This window comes from Poecile atricapillus, chromosome 7, assembly GCF_030490865.1.
Source record: "Poecile atricapillus isolate bPoeAtr1 chromosome 7, bPoeAtr1.hap1, whole genome shotgun sequence".
In the NCBI taxonomy this organism is placed as follows: domain Eukaryota; kingdom Metazoa; phylum Chordata; class Aves; order Passeriformes; family Paridae; genus Poecile; species Poecile atricapillus.
This window is the reverse complement of record NC_081255.1, coordinates 25,825,232-25,842,844: the sequence shown is the minus strand read 5'-3', so window position 1 is coordinate 25,842,844 and position 17,613 is coordinate 25,825,232. Positions and strand designations below refer to the sequence as shown.

The following is a 17,613-nucleotide window of genomic DNA, read 5'->3' as shown; positions in this document are numbered from 1 at the left end:
TATTGTTTCTAGCTATTCTTTATTATAATGAAGGGAAGGTATTTATAATGCTAGCCGAAAAGGTGCTGGGCCTGCCCGGAGCATCACTGACCTCTTTACTTTGGGTAATTTTTGTGCTCCCCACCCTGACTGAAGGGTTTGATCCCTCTTCAGTAAGGTAAAAATGCGGGCCGGAGGTGGGTTGAGCACGGCCCGGCTCCCACCGCAGCGGGCACGGCCACGGCTGGGAATGGCCCCGCAGCAGCCCTCGGTGCTCAGAAGATGCTCGGCTTCCTAATCTCCCCCGCCCAGCCCCGGCTGTTCTATCTTTAACGCTTCCTGTCGGTGAGAGGAGCCGGCTCGAAAATGGTCGTGTTTCCTGGCGGGAGGCACGGCGGGCTCTCCGGCGCGTCGTGACCGCCGCTGCCCCGCCGCCCCACGCACGCTGCCGGCATCGTGCGGGCTCCTGCCGCCCGGGACACGGCCCCGGCCCCGGCCGTGCCGCGGGGGGAGCGCCCGGAGCTTGTGGAAACCTCTCCCACGGCCGCGTCCAGAGCGGGAGGCTGAGGGGAAGGAGTGAAAGGAAGAATAACAGCTCCGGCATTTCCCCCTGCGGGAGGGCGCGCAGGTGGCGGGGAGACAATAGCGACCCCCAGCCCCGCCGCCGCCCCCCGCCCCACGGCAGGTGCGCCCGGGCCCCGCCGCCGCTTGTGCCCCGAGCCGGGGGCCGCCGCCCGGCCCTGCCCCGCAGAGGTGGCCGGGGGTGTCCCGGGAAGGGCTCAGCCCGGGTTCCTGCCCTCCCGCCCCGCGCCGGGGGTGGTTTCGTTGTTTTTCGGGTTCCCACGCAGGCCGATCCCCGAGCTGTCCAAACCCGCTCCCGGCGCCGCCTTTAGGGCCGCGCTACCCGCGGGGGTCCGGAGGAGCGGATCTGGGACACCCCAGCGGCTCCTGCCTTCCCCCTTCCCATGCCGGGAGCGTTGGGCATTTGGGGGAGGTTCTCACGCGTCCCGTCTCTTCGCGATCGCTGCGCGGGGCACCGCGACCCCCGCACCGCCCGCTCCCGTCCCCAGCAGCCGCTCCGGGGCCAGGAGCCCCGCTTGGGCCAGCCCGGGGATCCCCGGCCGGCCGGGCCCGGCTGAGCCCCTTCCCCGACGGGGCGCGCAGCCGGGCCCGAGCTCCGGCCCCCAGGGTGGGGGGAACCCGGCCCCGGCCCCGCCGGCTGCCCCGCTCTGCTACGGGGCGAGCCAGGGACCTTTTCTCCCTTCCCCAAGCCCCTCTCTTCCAGGGCCCGCCGCTCACATCCCAAATTTCTCGAGGGCGAGGGGTGCCGGCTCGGTACCCGCTCCGCTCACAGTCCCCAGCATCCCCCAGCTCGGCAGGGATGCTCGGCCTCCTGCCACCCCAGAACGGGAGACGAGACAGAGAGCTCGCCCCAGTTCAGCCCTTCAGCAAAAATACACAGTGTGGGGGAAGGAGGGCTGGGGACTGGGACCGCTTTTCTCCAAAAACATCTCCTTTCGATGCACTTTATTTACCTCCTCTTGTCCCAAAGCAGCCCACACCCCTTCCCCCTCTCTCAACATCTCCAACAATTTATTTTGGCTCATTAAATTTAATTAAGAACGGAGTAGGTGTTCCATATTTAATAATAATAATAAAAAAAAACACCCAAAAGAAACCCCCTCAAAAAACACAAAAAAACAAACAAACAAAAAAAAAACACCAAAAAAACAAAACAAAACAGTGGCATAATAACCTCCAAGAGGACTAAAATAAAGAATCGCTATTCAGATGCGGGCAGCCACAGTGCAATTTTTTATTACTTTTTTTTTTTTTTTTTTTTTTTTTCAGTGTCTTTTTAAGAGCATCTAAGCACACACACATAAAAAGCTAGAAGGCATGCATTCCGGAGTTATTCCTATGCATATCCCTGCAATAATTTTCCGCTTTCCTTCGATAAAATTGCCAAATAATAATGAATCATTTCATAAATAATGGGTTTAGAAGCTTATCAGGGCAGGCGGGCCACTGCTGGGGTTTTATCTCTCTCGGCCACATTGCAGTAGTGTTCCGCTCTCCATACTAAATAGGAAACTGGACGTGATGTGGAATTAGAGCCTACCCAGCTGAAGCCACCCAACACTTACTACAAATATAGCCGCGATGCGTAGGCCACAAAATGGCTCCACTCACTTTTCCCAATGAAAAGCAAATGGTGAGTAAAGAGGAATCGGCTCTGCAGAAGTGTGGGCTCTGGGAGCGGCGGGATGTGGTTCTGGGGGGCAGCGAGTGAGCTCTGGGGGGCTTCTGCCCCACATGAGAGACGGGAAAAAACACAAAATCTTTTCCGCGGTTGGGTTTTAATCTTTTTTATTCTTTGATGCGGGGTCGGTGAGGAGGAGAATACATTTTCCACTCTGAAATCGGGGGGTGCGGCACCCCCACCGCCCCGGGAGCCTCGGGCGGCGGCCGGGACGGGCTGCGGGGCGCTGGGGGCAAAGCTCCCCCTGGGCCCGGCTCCCCCGGCCTCTCCCCGGGGACAAACACCAGGACACGGCCCGGCCAGAACCCGAGCGCTTCTCCCGAGAGGGGGGAACCCGATATCCCCCCGATATCCCCCGCCCTTCTCTTTGGGGCGATTTCCCTACAAAGGGACGGCGGGAGAGGTGCGCTTTTTGGGCTGGAAATTTCCTGCCGATCGGCTGCTGGAAAACAAAAGGATTTTGCGGAGCAGAAATCAGCGGGCGGGGATTTAATGCCCCCCCCCTCCATTTTTTCTAAACGAAACCACCCCAATTTAAGGCAAAATTCTGCCGATATCTTTGCGGTTTTGCGTATTTCGTTTTTTAACAAATGCGAGAACAGACGCCATCGGGATTATTTCTTTTTTTTTACGAAGGGGAAAACCTTATTTTTCGTGATTTCGTTGGCGGGGTGAACCGGCCTCACCTTCCTGTCTCTGGGCGGCGGGGAGCGGGCTCTCTCCGCCGCCGGCCCGGTGCCGGCTGTCGCGGTTCCTGGGCCGGGAGCGCGGCGGGTAACCGGCCCCTTGAGGAATTTAATTTACCCCTTTAGGAATTAAATTTTCCAGCCGGACGTGGGAGAAACGCCGCCGCCGTCGCCGCTTCGTGCGAGCCCATCGGGAGAAAAACAACCCCGTGTCCGGCCCCGTCTGTGATTTCCTCCCGGGAAGACCGGGCTTGCAATGTGTCCAAAAAAACGCCCAATTCGCCCCAAATATAGGGCGATTTTTTTTTTTCACGCCTTTTTTTTTTCTCTGTTTATTTTTTTTTCCACGCCAGGCCATGGCCGTCGCTCGTTGTGGCCCCGTGTGCGAGGCGGCGGCTCCCGGCGGCGGCGGCGGGGGGGGACCCGGGGGTGGCCGCTGTCCCCTATCACAGGGGCCTCCCCGGGGTGCTGTCCCCTCCTTCCCTCTCCCCTGCACCCTTCTGCCTCCACTGATCTCTGGCAATCCGGACCCACGAGATCCACCCTCTCCTCTTTTTTTTTTTTTTTCTCCCCCCCTTCTCTTCCTCCCAGGATTTAGCAGTTTTATCCCGATGCGGGTGTCCTTCCTCTCTGTAAAGTCGTAAGTACCTTGAGGTGGGAGGAGTAGATTCAGCCTGACACTGAGAGCGCTTTTGTTGAAACAGGAGAGACTTGCGGTGTCCCTACTTAAATATGACACATGTGAGTAATCTCTTCCTATACAATATCGGAATAGGCAATTAGATTTTTCTTTCTAGAGGGCTGGCGGGAAGGGGCCCGGAGGGAAAGCAGAGACCTTGTGCCTTAGGTTGGGTGGTTGTAGTATTTTTTATTTTATTTTCCAGCGAGATATATGGCCAAAAAAAAATTGGTTTGGTTTTTTTTGGTTTGTTTTTTTGATTTTTCCTCGCGACTCAGCCTATCAGAAACGAAATAAAAAATTTCCCGAGGCATAGGAGCAAGAAAGATGGGTGGCAGCTCTCTGCTCCGTGAAGCTCCTTATTTATATAGAAAAGAATAATCAATCAACTAGAAAAAATAAAAAAACGAACGAGGGTATATGTAGGAGATAAAGCACAGAAATAATCGCGATATCGCTGTCTTCCCTCGGCGCGAGGTGCCGTGTCGCGACAGCATTTGTTCTGAGCGAGAAGGGGGACAATGCTGTGTGCCGGGCCCCTTCCTCCTTCCTGCGGTAGCGAATGCGCGGGGGGACTGACTCCCTTAGGGGCTGCTTTAACCCCCTCTGCCCCAAAAAGTGGTTTCAGGGATATTTCGATAGTTTATAAATAACAATAAAAAATAATCATGGGAGGAGAAGGGGCCGCCCCTGAGGCTCAGGCCGCTCCAGGCAGGCCGGGCCGCGACTGGGCCGGTTCCGCAGGGCAGCAAACACCGCCGGGGAGCCCAGAGCGGGGAGAAATTCCCGCAGAGGAATATGGAATTTGGAATCCGGGGGCACAGTTTAACCCGCACCCTCGGCGGTGCTGCGGGCTCTGCCCGGGCTCCCCGGCGGCCCCGATGGTGCCGATGTGAATCCCCGCCGGGCTCCGGGGGCTCCGGCCCGGCCGCACCGAGCGGGACCGGGCCGCTGCGAGACGTCAGAGCTCCGCCAGCCTCCGTGACGTCACGGCAGGGCCGGGGCGCCCCGTGACGTCACGGCACCGCACGGCCCGGCGGGGTGGACCCACAGACCTCCCCCCGGTACCGCCAGCAAACTCTACATTATTTGGGGGGATCGGGAACTCCCCCGTTTCTCACCCACCAGGTGTGAGCCCCGAAGCGGCGCCCCCGTCGGGGCGGTGCCCGTGGCGGGGTAAAGCCCCCGGCGGGTCCCGGTGCGGGGCCGGCCCTGAGCGCTGCCTCTCTCCGCAGGACGATGGACAGGCCGCCCGCCCCGCCGCCCCCCAGTGACCCCCGCGATGCCCGCCCCGCCCGGCGGCACGACTCGGAAGCGGAGACCACGAGCGAGCCGGAGAGCAGCCGCGGGGGCATGGAGGCGCCGGCGGACCCCCAGCTGCTGCTCAACGGGGCGGCCAAGGAGGCGGGCCGGCCCTCCCCCGGGCCCCCCGCCGCCCCTGTGCCCGTCATCGAGCTGGTGCGCCGGGGGGGCTCCCTGGACATAAAAAGCCGTGAGGCGGCGGGGGACGCGATGCAGAGAGCGCCGGGAGCCGAGCCGTGCCGCGCCGCCGAGGCCGCCTGCGAGGCCCGCATGGTGCAGCTGAGCCCCCCCGCGCTCCCGCTGCAGCCCCCCGGCAGGGCCATGCTCTACAACCTGGGCCAGCCGCTGGCCACCATCAACAGGTCCGTGCCTCCCCTGTCCCGACCCGTCCCGGAGCAGCTCCCCCGGGGGTGTCCCGGGCCGTGGCGGGGTGGCGGGAGGTGCGGGGCGGAGATGCGGGGGCAGAAGCAGCAGCAGCATCCCTTCCTCTGCCCGGGGCTCGCCGCTTACACCCTCGCGGGTTAGCGCGCAACTTTGCAAAGAGAGAAAGGGAAAAAGGGGGGGGGGGTGTGTGTCAAAGAAGAAACGAAAAACTTTTTCCTCGAAGGAAAAATTTTTGCAATGGTAAAGTCCTGGGCAGAGCGAAGGGGTCCGTCAATAAACGGGCGAGAACCGGTTTAGCTCTTCCGAGCTCCCCGGGCTTTCTCTGTTCTCCCACGAGTCCCGCAAATTAGCGAAGGGCCAGCAGAGGCTCTGACAGGGGCTGAGCCATCCCGGGGGGTGTGCGGGGACAGACCCCCGCCTCGCGTCCCAGGGAAAGCAGCGGCGGGGACCCAGCCCGGGGGTCCTGCGTGCCCGCCTGGGGTGGGGGAGCACAAAGCCGAGGGAATGGGGGAGATTTTGCCCTAAGCCGCTCACATCCCCCTGGCCCCGCAGGGCTGGCGTCTCTCGCTGCGTGCCCCCGGTTGGCCGCGTGTGGTGTCACCGCACGACTCCGGGCTCGGCTGCGTGAGCTGCGGGCTCGCTCCGAGCTCACGGAGCGGCTCCGCTTCCCTCCGGCCCCGGACACAGCCCCCCGTCAGGGGCCCGGCCCGAGGGATGTCGGTGTGTCCTCACGGCCTGCCTGCCTTTCTTTGCAGCGGGTTTTTCGGCGAACCGGACTCCTTCTCCATGTACGGCAGCAACCGAGTGAAGCGGAGACCCTCTCCGTACGAGATGGAGATCACCGACGGTGAGAGAATTTCGCCCCTGCGCCGCCTCTTGGGGGAGGGGGGATGTCTCCGTCTACCTAAGGGGGCAAGTGACTGCACGATGCCACACTCTGGGACTAAATCCCCAAATAATAAAAGGACTAAACCCCCAAACCGTAAAACGCGAATAGGATGGCCAGGGAGTCAGAGTGGCTCCGGTAAGCGGAGCCCACAGCGGTGCCCAGCAGCGTGCTCGGTGAGTTTGCCTTCACCCAGCACCCAGTGATGCAGCTCAACCCGCGGTTAATTACATCCCTATTCTGCAAATTGCTTAGAGATTAAATCCGAAAGAGGACAATAAGCGTAAGTCTTTGTTGAAGCGCAGATCAGGGCCATTGCAGTGAGCTGCTGCGTCTGTAAACCCTTTCAGCCAGGAGGAGTTCGCCCTGCAGACCACAGTCTTGGGCAGAAGGGATAACCTGCCTTAAATCGCCGGGATGCGAAGAGCTAACCCTGTGCTGAGGTGTGCAGCGGCGCGTGGCTGGTCCCTTAATTCAGTATACATCCCCACACCGGTCCCGTCTGCCGGGAAATACCCCGTGGCAGAGCCGGGGAGGAGATGTGGAAGGTGGGATTCCGTTGTTCGAGCAGAGATCCCAGGTGCGGGCACCTCTGTTGGAGCCGCGGGGTGATTTCGGAGAACGGAAGGCAGGGAGAGGGCAGGGCAGGATCTGCTGCCGGCCCCTGACAGCAGGTTTGAGGTGTGGGATGCTGCGTGCAAAGGGATATTTGCCCACGGGATGCTGCCCACGCAAAGGGACATTTGCAAGAACAATTTGCACGTGGCAGGCCGTCCTGTTTATCTCTGGAGTTAATAGCCCGTACACATGAGGTTCACTGAAATTTGTTTTCTCTTTAGCGATTGTAAACACTGCATTTCAATTGCTGGACAACTAATTTTCCGCCTTTCCAGCTAGCTGTCCCTTTCCTTCTACCTAGCTGGTCTAAAATCAAATCATCACCTTCATCAGACCAAAATAATGCATCCCAATAAGACAGGCTCAGGGTATTATCTGCATTAACCAGTCCTTCTCTCCCCACTCTCTGCCCTCCTGGTCCTTTCACACTGCTGCCCCATGGGACAGGGGAGGTTACAGCCCCGGCACAACAAGAGCTTTTTGTCTGGGTTTTGATTCTGAGGCTTAGCAGTTACAGGGAAAATCAGATCTTGGTGTCTGACTAAAGCTTTGGAATTGTTATTAAATTAGGTATTAAGTGTTACAGAAATACTCGGTTGTAACCAAGTTTTTGAAGATGTAGTTTGATGCAGGTGTACAGATAGCAGAGAGGGTCCAATCCTGCAGGTTCCGGTTCATGTGAATTTCCAAGATTCGACTCAACGTTTTCTGAGGGGAAAAAGGGTATCAGATTATGTTGTCTAAACAGGAATAATTTGTAGGGAGGTACATTCCATGCTGAGGCATCTGTGTGGTCTGAGGGGCTTTGCTTATTGCTCTGATGGGCATCTGCTGGGTGGCATCCACAGCACACAGGAGCATCACTCTGGAGAGTCCTCAGCCCTTGGGGGCTGCAGAAGGGCAGGAAAGTCTTGCCAGACACTTCTGTGTTTGTGTTTTTTTCTGTGAGAGAAAAAGTGGTGGGGTTTTCAATAGTAGTTCTTTATCTGTTTTATTGAAATTTTGTTCCATTTAATATCTTCTTTAAGAATAGCTAGAAATGATGATAAAAAAAGTATCTCTAGAAAAGTATATCCTGGAACTTTGGAAGATTGTATTTTTATTAATTTTCCTCACATTTCTAATTACAATTTAAGAAAGCATCAGTCAATCCATTATAACAAAATCCAGGCAAAAATTCTCATCCAATTGCTTGAATTAATTATGAAGCAAGGTTTTTTTATGAGAAATAGATTTTCTATTATAACACAGCTATGGGGCATTTTAATTTCCTCCATTGCTTGACATGTTTTGACCAAAGCCTGATCTCTTTCTAAAATATATGTTTAATTCAGTTAGCGCAGGAATCAAGAATTTGAGTGGTGTCAGAATTTGTTTTATTTACTGAAGCTTGATTTGGGTGCCCCTGGATGAAAATTAACAGGTTTTGTTTTTTGTTTTTATTCTGGTTTCTGACCAATTTATGAAAATATGCCTTTTAGTCATCAACTTCCACTGAACAGAAACACATGTTTGAAAGTCTCTTGAGGATTTCTTTTTAATGAGCAGTATCCAAGATGGGTTTACTTCTCACACCCTTATGGGAGTAAAGAGCTTTTAAGCTTCATCTCTCTCTGGATTCAAGACCAGTTGCTTTGTCTTGTTTGGAAATGGCAAAGTGTTTAAAATGTCACATTATTTTAGTAGGATGTAGCACATTCTTCACTGCTTGATTAGCAGTGCTGCTGGGGGCCCTTGGTCCCTGTCACCTTCCCTACAATCCTGTGGCATAGCAGGCTGCACACATCAGGGACAAGGAACCTTCCCTTTGCATGAGCTCTTGCACATTAATTCATACAAAGGGCATTGGCATTAGATGCTCTTTGGGGGTGAATATTGCCTTTATTAAAGCATCACATTGGAATCCTAGACGTCAGGGAGGTGTTTGTCATTTCTACATCCCTTAGCTTGCCCCAGGGGCTGTTTGTGATTTTAGGGGACTCCCAGCTCTGAGCACACTGTGAGGAGGAGTGAGTTGTGTGGCTGCTCACACACTGGAGAAGCTGGCAGCTTTAATCTGTGTGCTTGGGAGTGTGTGCCCATGCAAACTCTGCAGTGCAGGGTGTTGTGTGTGCTGTGCTGGACTGAAGGGACTCTGCTTCTCCTGAAGGGAGGAAAGCGTGGTGGTCTCTGATCAGCTGGAACAAGGGATTCCACTACTGGTGTGCAAGGTGGGATTTGCTGAGGTGCAGCCTGACTAGGATACTTACAAAAAGTCACACCTGTTTGGCTCCTGTGCCACAGTCAAGGCAGCCAGCAGCTTTGCTAGAAAAGAGTAAAGGTGTTTAAATGTGCCCTGGGGTGCTGGTTCCACTGGGACATGTCAGAACTGTGGCTTAAACTGCTCACCAAGGACTTGTTCCCACCAGGAGGGAGAAATCAGGCAGTTGTCTCAGAGTGGGGAATACAGGGGAGAGATGGGGAGAATGGGAATTCCACAGTCCTTTGGGGAAAATCTCACCAGTGTGTCACCTGCAAGTCTTTGCTTCCCACTCTGTGATGGTTTTCATCGTATGGGATGCTTCCTATCCCATGGGAGTTTCTGCCCCAGTCATTCTTCCAGATTTTCATGAGATTGATGTGACTTTCCATTGTTGATGTCTCCTGAAGGAGATGATGGGAAGAATATAATAATAGAAGCATCTTATGGTAGTGTTCTCTCATGTTCCATGGACCCAAGGACCTGCAATCCTGATTTACAGCACTGCTGCTCCTGCAGAACAGTACTTTGCAGATGTGCTTTTGGGTCTCTTCTAGCACAGAGACAAAGTTTTCTCATGTACACCAGGAGTTGTCCTGATGTGCTGAAAGGAGAATTGGTGTGATTTGTGCCTTCATCCTGCGTAGCATCCCCTCTCAGAAACATGGCTGTAAAAGTCCAAGAGGGAATTGGAGGTTATTTGTCATTAGGTCTAATGGACACCTCTAGCAATTTGGAGTGCCTTCTCCAATTAGTGTCAGAGGGAGTTTTTGCCCTGTGGCAGTGATGAGGAGAGAGAGCAGGCAGCTCTCAGGTCAGCTGTGACACTGTTCCATCCTCACCTGTGATCACCCTTCCAGCAGGACACTGCCTTCACTCTGTGAGTCAGCGTGGGTCACTTCCTACCTGTCCTCATCCCCTTTCATTCAGGGTGCTGGTGGCAATCCTGTTGTCTGTCTCAGCAGGGAAGACCTCTGGATCTCAGAGCTGTCAAAGCCTCTGCTCAAGCTTATTTCCTCCTGTCCCAATGGTGTGTCCTTTAGACAATGTTTGGGACAGAAAATAAAGCCATCTAGTGAGATAAACTTTTAATAAGACCATTGTTAGTGAGTTACCCTTTTTGATGGGTTGAGATACCCTAAAATTATAGAAGCCTTCTGCACATGTATCATGGCCTAAGCCTTCTTCCTTGGAGAGGTAAATTTAGATAACTGAGGAGACAAAGAGATGCCACCCAATTTTTCCCTTCCACCGGATTGAACAGAAGTTACAGTTTTCTCAGCTCATGGGGTCAGCTTCCACTAAGCTGGAAACTCTTGTTTCACCGCCTTGATGATTAAACCTCACTATAATTAATCAATTAGTGAATTTGCAAAGCAGTGACCTATTCAGCAAAGTAATACCTGACCTGTTAAGCCCAGCTCCTAATTCTGCGTGGTTGGAATTGCAGGTCCTCACACGAAAGTTGTTCGTCGCATTTTCACCAACAGCCGGGAGAGATGGAGACAGCAGAACGTCAACGGGGCCTTCGCAGAGCTGCGCAAGCTCATCCCCACCCACCCGCCCGACAAAAAACTGAGCAAGAACGAGATTTTGCGCCTGGCTATGAAATACATCAACTTCCTGGCCAAGCTGCTCAACGACCAGGAGGAAGAAGGAAACCAAAGGGGCAAAGTGAACAAAGACTCGGGGATAGTCCAGGAAGACCTCCTGCAGGACATGTTGTCCCCCAACTCCAGCTGTGGGAGTTCCCTGGACGGAGCTGCGAGCCCGGACAGCTTCACGGAAGAGCACGAGACGCTGGATTCGAAGCACACGCGGAGCCTGCACCACGCCATCCTCCCCGTAGAAGGCAACGCGCAGCGGTGATGACCCTCACGCTGCTCCCGAAGCGCCACGGGGGAGAGGCCAGGCCTGGCTCTGCAGTTGCTGGAACTTTTTGCTTGTGGGATTTGTGACTCTGCCTTTCCCTGGGAGCTCGGGCTGCCCACCCGCCCCAGCCCGGGGAGGAGTGGCCGGCACGTTGGCTGAGGACGAGACCAACCCAGATGAACGTTCGGGGTTTAGGTACGTGACCGTACAAAGAAGAAAAGCGTTGAAGTCGTCTTCGTTGTACAGAACTGCTCGGGATGGGACTCTGAGGAGGTGAAGGAGACAGGGCTGGCACCTCTCCAGCGTTTAGAGGGTTTTCAGACCACTTGGTGAGCGTCTCTTTTCAAACAGTCATCTGGGTGAGGCATGGAACTCCTCTTTCACTGCCCACGGAGGCCACTGGCGCTTTCCAACTCCACATGGTGCTGGAAACTGCTGCATCACACCAGTGCTGCAGCACTTCTCCAGCCTGTGGCACATCCAGCTGGTCTGAGCAGGAGCCTGGCCACGTATTCCTGTTGTCCGAGAGCTTTTGACTGTATCTTTTTAAAGAGGTGAAAAAAAAAATACCCTCAGCAAAAGAACTATTAAAAGGATTTAGACAATTTCTTTTTCTCTCCTTTTTTCTTTCTTTATTTTTTTCTTTCCCTTTCTTCCTTTCTCTTCTATCTAATTTTGGATTGTTTGGGCTTGTTGTATTTATGACATGGGATTACTTCTGTTTAACACTGTCATGCAGTATCCACTGAATGAAAAGGTACATAGGTGTTTTCTGCCACCCTCCCAGTCCCTGATCCTTCTGCTGGTAACACTCAGCAGGTGAATTTCAAGCCTGCTGTGGTCTCCTAGAGTTTTTCCAGTAGTTTCTGTGGGGCCAGAGCTTCCCTCAAGAAAGATGAGTTTCAGAGTTGGTAAGGGAAGAAAATACTTGCTAGTGAAGTATCTCTTTGGACTGGGGGATTTTTAAATTCAAAAAAGCAAAAAAAAAGGGCAAAAGGAGTCAATGATGTATCAACAGTGTGCGTGTACATAGGGTTATAAAAAGGTTTTTTGATGGTATGCTTTGAATTTTTTGGTTTTATTGTGTGAAAATGGCGGTTCACCTGTGCCACTGCCCACAGTGTGGACAATAGTGCTGGATTTATTCTGGTGTTAGGAATATCCTCACCTGTCGAGGCTGGTGGGAGTCCACAGCCTCTCTGAATCTTGTGGGGAAGCAGTAAAATCCGTGGTGGGGTTAGCCTCCATTCCTGAGTGCTCAAACTGCTGCAAAATTGAGCTCTGTGAGTGAGCTGATCCTCTGATCCTGCTGCCTCCCAGGAGGGCGTTTGGGAAACAGGAGGAGAGGGGAGCAGGAGGCTGCTGCTGTGTTGGGAGCTGAGAACCACCCTGTGCCATCACTGCTGCTTCAGGCCCACCCCGCACCAACCCATCTCCCGAGGCCTCATGGAGCAGCTGCCCCAAACCCATCCTCTCCCTCTGCAGACATGTCAAGGCACAGAAATCCCTACCATGATATGGTGGAACCAAAACCCCAAACCCACACACAAACATCCTTTGGAAGAGAATAAATCTTTCTGAGTGGGGGCATCTTCCACCACGCTCGTGCCTTCCCAAGGATGCTGAGGTACAAGGGAACACAGAGAATTTGAGTGGGTGTCTGCAAGCCCATCCAGGCTTCATTCAGAGCCCTGTCATTTCCATCCCTGCTTGGTTTTGATGCCTCTTTGTAAATAATAGGTGAGAGTCTGGCATGTGGCTTGGCATGTCAGGCAGAATTAGTTGCCTGGGAAGGGATCCTGGCCCATGCAAGGATTTCCAGCATAGCTCCCAAATTTTTGGAAAGCACCAATCTCCCCCATCTTAGACTGGGGGAAAGGATGAAAATTCTTGTGTCTGGATTTCCTGTGCATGGGGGTTTTCACTAGAGGGGGTTACCTGCAAGCTGGGCCAGGGCAGGTGCTGGTGGGTGAGGAAGCTGAGGAAGAGGTTTGGACTGGTACTGGTGCCAGGGGTAGGAAAGGCAAGCAGGGGGGGCTGCCAGGGGACCCTCGGGGGGGTAAGGGGGTGCTGTCACACAGGTAAAGCCGTTCCTGGTTCCCAAATAACCCTGGGGTGGGGTAGGTGGGTGTTTTACGCCCTTGTTATTGAACTGTCGCAAGAAAAAAAATAAATAGTTCACCAATACTCAGAAATGCCTCATTCCACACAAAGCCATTAGTCCTTGTTTGTATCTCCTCGGTAGCTGAACAGTTGGGAAAATGGTACAACCTTGTCAGCACCCCCAAATGCCCCCAGGCACACGGGCTCCTGCAGGGAGCGCCGCAGGTCCCCCGGGGTATGTACAGCTGTACTTTAATTGTGATTTGAATGGTACATTTCCTCTGCCCACCTCTCCTCCTGCCTGCTTCATCTCTCGCTGTGTGGACCATCATCCCCATTCCTGTTGGAAACAGCGCTCTGGGGCAATGTCGTACCGTGTGAGTGAATTCCCGCCTTACCAATTTTGGTTTTTTCTGCCCCATCCCTTTCTCTGCCACCCTCCCCTTGGATTTCTGCATTTTTTCTGCAGAAATGAAGTAACCAGACCTGGTACCCTGAGTCTCAACTCACTGTGGATGTGCTATTTAGAAAACACATTTGTTGTAATGTGTGTGTATATATAAATATATATATATATAATGAATATATCAAGAATATTTCTAAATAAAGTTTTACAAAGCAGCCTCCACTCGCTGTCTGCCTCTGTCCCACCTCACCACTTGACTCCATCATCAGTTTGGAGTTTCACCCCTGAGTGCCATGGGGTGAAGACGCCAGCGTGGCCCATTCCCAGCCAGCCAAAGACATAAACGGGCAGCAAAAAACGTTGCAAAAGCATCTGCTAATTTGTTTTTTTTTTTTCTCCTTGCTTGACTCACACCGTCCAGCCGGGGCGGGAGGAAGAGCGTGCGGGGCCGGCAGGAAGGAAGGCAGGCGATGAAGCAATGCCCCACCGCAGGCGAGCGTTACCAGCCGCCCCCACCTTACCCCAGCCTGCCACTTGCAGGTCCCCCAAAGGCTCCAGTGGCCTTTTCCCTTCTTTTGGCGAGGCTGACTGTGCAAGGAAGGGGCTGCTGGGGGCCATGCACTTCCCTCTGCGCCATGGCAGGCATGATTTAACAGGCAGTGAGAGCAATTCCTCTTTTTTTTTTAGAAAGAAATTATCATAGCCACGTGCATAAGTGCTTTTAAAAATATACAGCACCAATTAAGGAGTGTTTATTCCTCTGGCTAAGCGGTCCATTGAATATGTGTGGCTTTAAATATGTATATTTATCTTATACATACATACATACATATATATATATATACACTGAATATGTATGTGGTTTTAAATATGTATATTTATCTTATACATACATACACACACACATACATATATATATATATATATATATATATATATATACAGCACCATGCTGCTGATGCTGACACCACACCGAGCACAGAGCGGATGAGCAGGAATGGTGCCACAGGTATTTTCTTAGCTTTAGTTTCTACGAATTACAGAATTGTCGCCTATTTAAACAAATCCTTTAAAGCATCCCTTGCTTTATTAAAGTCTCCCCACAAAAGCTTAGCTGCTAACACCTCCTCCCCAGCAGCCTGGGAGCCAATACTTGCTTTTAAGGTTTCTAGGTGAATTTTCCCCAAGATGGAAGAGGGGACCATTTCTCAGGCTCCGGAGGGGGGGTGTGGGGAGCCCTGTCCAGACAGAGCCCCAGACGAGGGACATGGGGGTGTCCCCTGCACAGCCAGGCTGAGCAGAGCCCCAGCAGCCAGGACTGGGCTGGTTTCACCCCGGGCACTGGGACAAAGCAGGTGTGGGCAGTGTGTGGCTGCTGGGTGTTTATCTGCGGCTGGGAGATCATGGCTGTACATCTGGTTTAACCCCAGTCTCCCGTTGTGCTGCCAGCCCAGCAAGAGCTGATAGCTTGCCCACCGGTTATCTCTGCCTCCCACCTCCTGCCTCTCTCCCTCCCTCCTTCCATTGCCCCGACAATTCTCCTTTCACCTCCCCCTTCTGCTTTTTTGCTTTCTCCAAGTAAAATATCCTCGATGGCCGCAAGTATTTTGCAACCTGCAAAGGAAAAAACATCCTTAAGGGAAAAACACCCGCAGGGTGAAGGCTTCAAACAACTCTGTGTACATTTTTAGGGTCTATAACCTATGGAAAGGGCTGAGAGGCTTCCAGTGCCACCTGTTCCATGGTAGGATGGTCAATGTGCATCACTCCTGGTTGACCCCAGTCGTGGGGAGACCTTGGGTGCTGCTTTGCTGGGATGGGCTCCAGGGTTGTGTCCTCAGGTGGTGGCTTCATGTTGGAGAGAAATATCTTTCTCCCAGCATCTTTTTCTCCGGAGCATCTGGACCTTGTTGCTGCTTGGCCACCAAAATGCAGATGTCACAGAAGGTAGCAGACATTCACCTGCCTTCATGTTTCTTTTTAAAAGTAATTTTCGAAAGCCCTTCCCATTCTTTCAATTTCCAATGGAAAATTTAATTAATTTCTCATCAAATGGTAATTTCTTTTTACAATCATTTTGTGTTGCAAAAGGTGATGTGCAATGCTCTGTGAATTCAAATATATGGGGCAAAAACCTCAACCCAACCCATTTTTTTTTCTCTGCTCATACAAAACAGAAAAGAAAGTTGGGGAAAGCACCCTGAGGTCCTGGTTTCCACTGCACAGAGGGGATTGGTGCAGCAGGGGAGACACAGCCTGGGTGTCACAGGTGGCATTGTCCTCAGCTGGGACAGTGCTGGGGCTCATCCCTCACTGGTGGCACCACAAGGTGATGGGGGTTCTGGTCTGTAGGGCAGGAAATTTTCTGGCAAATAGCAGTTTCTTCAAAAACTTGAAACAGATGCATTTAAAGATGTTTTGTTCATCCAGTTTTGTAATGTGTCCCAGGAATTCAGTGACTTTCAGGCTTCCAGTGGCAGAAAATTTCACTTACAACTGTATAGATGACACTGAGGAGTGAGAACAGCAAGGATTTGACATTGAGATAAAATCGAATTAAAAAACAGAGAGAAGGTGGGAGGATTGCATATATCCAAAATGATGAAACAAGAAACACAAAACCCCCAAATCACCCCAAATTTGGGTAGCTACTATTTTCCAGCCTCATTATCTGTTTTTAATTACAGCCTTTCTGGCAAAGCCATGTTGAGGGCAGCCTGCACTGGCAGCCCTGCCTGGGAACACCGCCGAAGCCAGGAGCAAGGACCTGCTTCATTAAGGGCATTCCCACATAATTGAATCAAATATTCTCGCGGAAACGACAGGACCCAAACGTTCCCACCCCGGCAGCCGATGAGAAAGCTTCTCCTCTTCGCTCTGACAGGCGAGGTGACAACAGGAGGGAGTAATTTATGTCTCTCTGGGACTGCTCGCTCTGCTCCTCATCCCGGGGCTCATCCCTGACATTCCCACCGCCACACAAAGGCTGCAGCCGGCCGGCGGTGCCCAGGGGACACCGCGCTGTCACACGCAGCCAGGAGATGAGCAGCGAGCAGGATCCTCTCCCTCCTCCCAGTCCTGTTTTTTCTCTCTGGTCCTCCTGCGTCTCCTTTCACCTTATTTCTCACTCCCCATTTTTCATTTTTTCTCTTAGTTTCTATCCCAAAATTGGGATGGGAGAGCATGGCTAGGGGAGGATGGGAGAGGATGAGGATGCTTTAAGACCACAGGGGCCACGGTCCTTGATGGGGATGCAGGAAACCTCCTGGGGGTGGGTCCAACAGGCACTTTCAAACTTGTCCCCCCGGTAGACATTCCTTTTCCCCTGCTCTTGGAGCTATTTTCAGCCGTCCCAGTGACCTTTCCGGGGAACAATTTACTATTGTGTTTTGGTGAAGCCCAGCCTCTATTTTTACACTCTGTTTTGCTGATGCGGGCACAGGGAGCGAGACGGGAATCCAGCAGGAAATGGGAGGGAGCGTCTGGAGCATGGTTAAAGCTGCCCCGGCGCTTTGATGTGCGAACCCGTCCGGCAGCACGTGGTGGGGCCGGGGGCTTCTCTCCCTGCCCATCTCTCTGGTAAATCCCACATGGCACCGACTTAATCTGGCCCTGCCAAGGTGGCAGTGGGTCCTGCAGCAAAGGGCTTTGGGCAAAGGGGCCGGCAAAGCAAAGCTGCGGTGGTACCTTGATCCTCGGTGCAGGCACTGCAAAATGAAAGGCAGCGTTCTGCTGGTGTTGTGTAGCTCACGGAGTGCTGGAAAGAAGGGAAGGATAAATACTGCTTATTTAAAACTTGTTGACTGGGCTAGGAGAGGTTTGAGGACATGCCCAAGGGTGTCCAGGAAAGGCATGGCAGAGCATCCTGGCTTGCATCATGTGAAATAAGCAGGCTGGAGGTGGCAGGTCTTCGTGTGAGAGGATGTCAAGCCGTGGTCCTTCCTGATTTGGGACCTGGAGCTGGGCTTGTTGGGAGTGAATGGTTCCAAAAATGCCAAGCATCGCAGCCTAGAGTGCTAGGGAAGCGTGGCTGCCTGTGTTTGTGGCAGGGAACAACAAGTGTCCCACTCCAGATGTATATCTGGGAAGACGGCCAAAGCCCAGGGAAGTGTCCAGGCCTGCAGCTGTTCTGCTTCCACCACTGTCTCCACCTGCAGCACAGCCTCTGAGGCAGGAATAAGACCCTGCTGCCCAAG

At 53.1% G+C, this 17,613-nt stretch overlaps 1 protein-coding gene across 2 annotated transcripts; it reads left to right on the top strand.

The window, feature by feature from the left end:
• Positions 1-1,965: 1,965 nt before the first annotated feature.
• Positions 1,966-13,650, top strand: TAL1 (TAL bHLH transcription factor 1, erythroid differentiation factor). Of its 2 annotated transcripts, XM_058842652.1 has the most exons (5): positions 1,968-2,194; positions 3,520-3,669; positions 4,843-5,271; positions 6,049-6,140; positions 10,487-13,650. In XM_058842652.1, coding segments are annotated over exons 2-5 (942 nt in total). In that variant the 5' UTR covers positions 1,968-2,194; positions 3,520-3,667; the 3' UTR covers positions 10,906-13,650. The 2 variants fall into 2 exon arrangements, with proteins under 2 accessions (XP_058698634.1, XP_058698635.1); XM_058842651.1 differs by lacking the exon at positions 3,520-3,669 and having other exon boundaries at positions 1,966-2,194.
• The last annotated feature ends 3,963 nt before the right edge of the window (positions 13,651-17,613 follow it).

What these genes read in the sequence shown, in the direction of transcription:
- TAL1 (XM_058842651.1), top strand. An exon ending in CCGCTGGCCACCATCAACAG is followed by an intron (nt 5,272 to 6,048) that starts GTCCGTGCCTCC and finishes CTTTCTTTGCAG; the next exon opens with CGGGTTTTTCGGCGAACCGG. An exon ending in CGAGATGGAGATCACCGACG is followed by an intron (nt 6,141 to 10,486) that starts GTGAGAGAATTT and finishes TTGGAATTGCAG; the next exon opens with GTCCTCACACGAAAGTTGTT.